This window comes from Fonticula alba (assembly GCF_000388065.1).
Source record: "Fonticula alba strain ATCC 38817 unplaced genomic scaffold supercont2.12, whole genome shotgun sequence".
In the NCBI taxonomy this organism is placed as follows: Eukaryota; order Rotosphaerida; family Fonticulaceae; genus Fonticula; species Fonticula alba.
Window position 1 is genome coordinate 200,354 of NW_009242982.1, and position 4,496 is coordinate 204,849.

Below are 4,496 nucleotides of genomic sequence, written 5' to 3' on the forward strand. Positions count from 1 at the left end.
CCCCCCCCCCCCCCCCCCCCCCTCGCAGCCGGACATCATCTGCGCCACCATCACCTACCAGGTGACACAGCACATCCTCCGGAGCGGCTGCCTCCGGGGCGGGCTGCCCCTCAATGGGGTCGAGCTCTTCGAGGCGGCCGACATCGCCCGGGTCACCCAGCCGCTGATCTTCCCGGTGGCCGAGCTCATCCTCGGGCACCAGCCCACCATGGACCGCCTGCGCCGGCGGGTCATGATCGACAAGATGGTCAAGAATGACTCGCTCTCCGGGCCGCCGAATACCACCTCCCGGTCGCATCGGGACCCGGCCGCGCGCGGGGTCGATGGGACTCGCATTTTCCACGAGATCGCCGAGGACCAGGGCCCGCGCGCCAGCATGGAGGACCGGCTAATTGCCCTGCCCTATGTGAATGAGCTCTTCGGGCTGTCGCTGCCCCAGCGGCTGTCCTTCTATGCGGTGCTCGATGGCCATGGCGGCCGGCGGGTGGCCGACTACGCCACCGAGCTCCTGCCGGTCCACATCTTCCGGTCGCCGGTGCTCGGCGAGAGCCTGGAGCAGGCCATCCGCGGGGGCATCCATTCGACCAACGAAAATTGGAAGGGCAAGGTGGCCCGCGAGTCGATGGTCGTCCCGCCGAAGGCGGTCAACTCCCTGCGCGGGGCCGGGGCCACCCTGGCCGCGGCGCTGGTGGTCGACTCGGCCGAGGTCATCGTCGCCTGGGTCGGCGACTCGCAGGTGGCCCTCTTCTCGCCGTACCAGTGCCCGGCCACGGTGGCCGCCCCGGCCGGCCTGCTGGAGGACCCCCTCCCGGCATACACCCCGCACATTGAGCCGCTGCAAGTGGTGGCCCCCCACCGGGCCAGCGACCCGGCCGAGCAGGATGCCGTCGTGGCCCGCGGCGGCTTCGTGTCCATGGTCGGCGAAACGGCCCGCGTCAATGGGATCCTGGCCGTGCCGCGGGCCATCGGCGATGTCCAGCTCCACAGTGTCATCACCTGCGACCCGACCATTCGCACGGTGCGCCTCGGGGCGTCCCCCTTCCGCGGGGGCGCCGGGGCCGGCTCCGCCGACGGGGGGGCCTCCGGCTCCCCCGCCTCCCCGGCCCCGGCCGCCGCCGCCGCCGGCGCCACCACCTCCACCACCCCACCCGGCACCATGGCCGGTTCCTCCTCCTCCTCCGCCGCCGCCGCCGGCGCCGGCGCCACCTCGCGCCACCACCACCCGTCGCTGGTTTTGACCCCGCAGCATCCGCTGCTGGGAGGCCACTCGCCGATGGATGACGCCGGCGATGGGGTGCTCTCGCCGGACACGCCCCGGGCGCCGGGCGCCGGCCCGGAGCCCGAGAACCGGATTCTCGTGGTCCTGGCCTGCGATGGGCTCTTCGACACGCTGACCCCGGCCGAGTGTGCGCCGCTCATCGGCGACCACCTGGGCCGGAACTTCGGCTCGGCGCAGGGCCTGGCCGTGGCGCTGACCCGCTTCGCCCGGGCCTCCGGCTCGACGGACAACGTCTCGGTGCAGGTTCTGGAGTTCAGTTGATTCTGTGTGTGTGCGCGCGCACCATCGCGCCATTGCCGCTGCAGGTGCCACCACCGTGCTTTGTGCGCCCTGCCCGGCTCTCTCCCGCCCCACCGGCGTGTGTCCCCTGTCCTTGTATCCGATCTCCCTCCCCCCCCCCTCATTATGTAATAATACGAAACCCCTCTTCATGTCTGTCCCCCCTCGCCCCCCGGCCTCCCTGTGTGGTGGCATGTGCGCATGCGCCGCCTCAATGGCCTTCATTTGAGAGCATATTCCTTCCGTGGCCTTCCTCTCCCAGGGACAGGCGGGCTGGAGGGAGAGGGAGAGAGAGAAAGAGCAACAGAGGGGGGTCTATTGTTATGCACACAAGGTCGAGAGGGGAAGGGGCGGATCGGACAAACAAGCACATGGCCCATCTCGCTCTAGGCCGAGATGACCTTGCCCTTGTTGATGGGTGGCTGCTGCGGGTGGAGGCCCAGGTCCACGGGCTCCCCCGGCATGGTATCCCCCCCGCCAGGGCCGGCGGGTCCGCCCTCCGCCTGCTCGGCCTTCGCCACATGCTGGGTGGCCAGGCTATCCAGGGCGGCGAGCTGCTCCAGGATGGCGTCCTCCAGCAGGGGAAAGTCCTCCACCTGGCTGGGGACCATCTGGCGAAGGGCCTGCAGCTTCTTGCCGGCCGGCTTGAGGACCACCAGCGTGCGGGACTTGTCGTCGGCATCCGAGCCTGTTGGTGGACGCGCACGATGGCGGCGGCAGGGGATGGCGGAAGGGGTGAGGCGCGCCAGTGGCGGGAATCACGCCGGAGTTAGAACCCTGTCGCCAACGGTGCCCCTGGCCGGGAGCAAGCTGGCAGAAAGAAAAAAAAACCCGGGAGGGAGGGGACCCCCCCCCACCCCCCCCAAGCGACCGGGCCGAAGGACCGCAAGAAAAGGACGCACTCTTGGAGAGGAGCGAGTGGAAGGAGGCAATCGCATGGATGATCTTCCGGAAGCGCGAGTCCAGGTGCGTGTACTGGAGATTGCCCTCGGCGTCGATGGTGCCCAGGGATTGCGGCTCGAGAGTCGGCACGGTCGGCGGCGACTGCGCGCTGGCCCAGAGCAGCGCGATCACATCGACCTCGAACCTGCTGACGGTGGCCTGCACCGCGCGCCATCGACCCCCACCACCCCCCGGGAAGAATGCGAGGTCAGGACCGGAGTGAGGGGCCAGCAGAGGCCGCGAAGGGGAACAAAAAGAGGAGGAAGAAGAAAATGGGCCGCCCCCATGTGCGCACGCACCAGGAGCATGGCCCCCCCGCGCAGGAGCATCTGCCGAGTCGAGCGCGTCAGCCGGCAGTAGAATCGCGCCTCCAGGGAGTCGGGCAGGAGGTCCTCGCTCGGGCCGAGGTCCCGGTGCTGGCGGCCGGCCGGCCCGGCGGTGCGAGCCGTGTTCAGGAAGTTGATGATCCGGTTCTGCTGGGCCTCGGGCAGCTTGCAAAAGTTGTACCACGACTTGCGCAGGACCCGGTTGGAGGTGAGCTGCTGCAGGGCCGACGCCCGCGGCGGGGGGGACGGACTGCGGTTGTGCAAGATCGGCACGTCGGAGTTCTTGTGGAAAAGGCTGACGTTCCGGGTGCCGGCCAGGGCGGCGGCCGGTGTCAGGGCCGACCCGGGCCCGGAGCCGGGGTCTGCCCCGCCGGCCCCATCCGCGCGCACCCGATGGAGGAGCTCGCGCTGACGGCGCCGATGGGCGCGCCGGGGCACGGCTCGCACCTGTGCCAGATCAAGGCCCTCTGTGTGTGTGTGTGTGTGTGTGTGTGTGTGTGTGTGTGCGGGTGTGTGTGCGGGTATGTATGTGCGCGCGAACGGGGAAGTGCGGCATGGTCAGCAAACGAGGAGACGGGTGGCAGCCCATCTGGCCAAGGGAAGGCCGGGGCAGCGCGAGGGGAGGGGGGGGGAGGAGGACCGGGAACAGTGGCGAGAGCATGCGTACCAAGTAGCGGCGAGCGCTGATCCCCGCCGGTGCCAAAGCTGTGTGTGTGTGTGTGTGTGTGCGTGTGCGGCGGCGTGGGGTGAGACCGCCATCCCGGAGGGCGAAGGAGGCGCCCGACCGTGCCGAGCAAGAAGAAAAGAAAGCCCACGCACCTGTCGTCGTCCTGGTCGTCGCTCTCCGACAGCAGGGAATTAATGTAGGCCGAGCTGAGGGACATCTCCAAGTCGGCGGGCAGGGGCGATTGTCTGTGTGTGTGTGCGTGTGTGTGCGTGGGCGCGTGCGCGGGTGCACGCATCCACACCCCGGGTGGTTAGCACCCCATGGCCGGCGGAGGGTCAGGGACAAAGGGCCCCACAGAGGCAGCCTCTGCGTACCCGAAGGTGGCGCTCCCCGTGCGGGAGGCCGGCTGCCCGCCGGTCGGGGTGAAGAAAACCCCGGGCGAGGTGGGGCGCGAAATGCCGGTGGCCGAGCCCGGCTGCCGGATAGCCGGGTAATCCCCCGGCACGGCGGATCCCGGCCGCGAGAGGGGCCGCGACGGGGCCACCAAATCCACGCCGGACCCCGGCCGCAGGGGGAATGGCGCCGTAATGCCCGCCGCCGAGGCGGTGCGCGAGGCCGGGCGCGAGGTCGGGCGCGAGGTCGGGCGCGAGGCCGGGCGCGAGGTGGACGGTGAGGGGGTGCCGGAGCTGCCCTCGGTCATCAGGGAGAACACATGGCTGGGGTCGTTCTCGGGAGGGGGCTGCATGGTGTGTGCGTGTGTGCGTGTGCGTGTGCGTGTGCGTGTGCGTGTGCGTGTGCGTGTGCGTGTGCGTGTGTGTGCAAGGGCAGGGGGAGGCAGATCAGAAGCGCCGGAGGGGACAGGGAGAGGAGGGCCTGGCGGTCAAGAGGGGGAGGGAGAGGGGGCGGCTGTGCCTGGGGGGGGGGGGGATGGGCACAGGGCAGACCCCGCGGCGCCCGCCGGGGCGGCCCTTCTGTCTCCCGCCCTCCCCGTTGGCTCTCGTCC

General features: G+C 70.3%; 2 protein-coding genes across 2 annotated transcripts in view; one reads left to right on the forward strand and one right to left on the reverse strand.

Moving 5' to 3' along the window:
• Positions 1 to 1,712, forward strand: part of H696_05590 (hypothetical protein) — a 5,508-nt gene extending 3,796 nt beyond the window's left edge. The window contains exon 6 of the mRNA XM_009499405.1: positions 29 to 1,712. Coding sequence (XP_009497680.1) covers positions 29 to 1,540 — 1,512 coding nt within the window. The 3' untranslated portion in view covers positions 1,541 to 1,712. The remainder of the gene's footprint in view (positions 1 to 28) is intronic.
• Positions 1,713 to 1,944: 232 nt separating this feature from the next.
• Positions 1,945 to 4,238, reverse strand: H696_05591 (hypothetical protein; the record flags this gene model as incomplete). The annotated part of the gene is made up of 6 exons (XM_009499406.1): positions 1,945 to 2,246; positions 2,461 to 2,659; positions 2,800 to 3,293; positions 3,494 to 3,531; positions 3,646 to 3,738; positions 3,868 to 4,238. The coding sequence occupies 6 exons, from the start codon at positions 4,236 to 4,238 to the stop codon at positions 1,945 to 1,947; spliced, it is 1,497 nt and encodes a 498-aa protein (XP_009497681.1).
• Between the last annotated feature and the right edge of the window lie 258 nt (positions 4,239 to 4,496).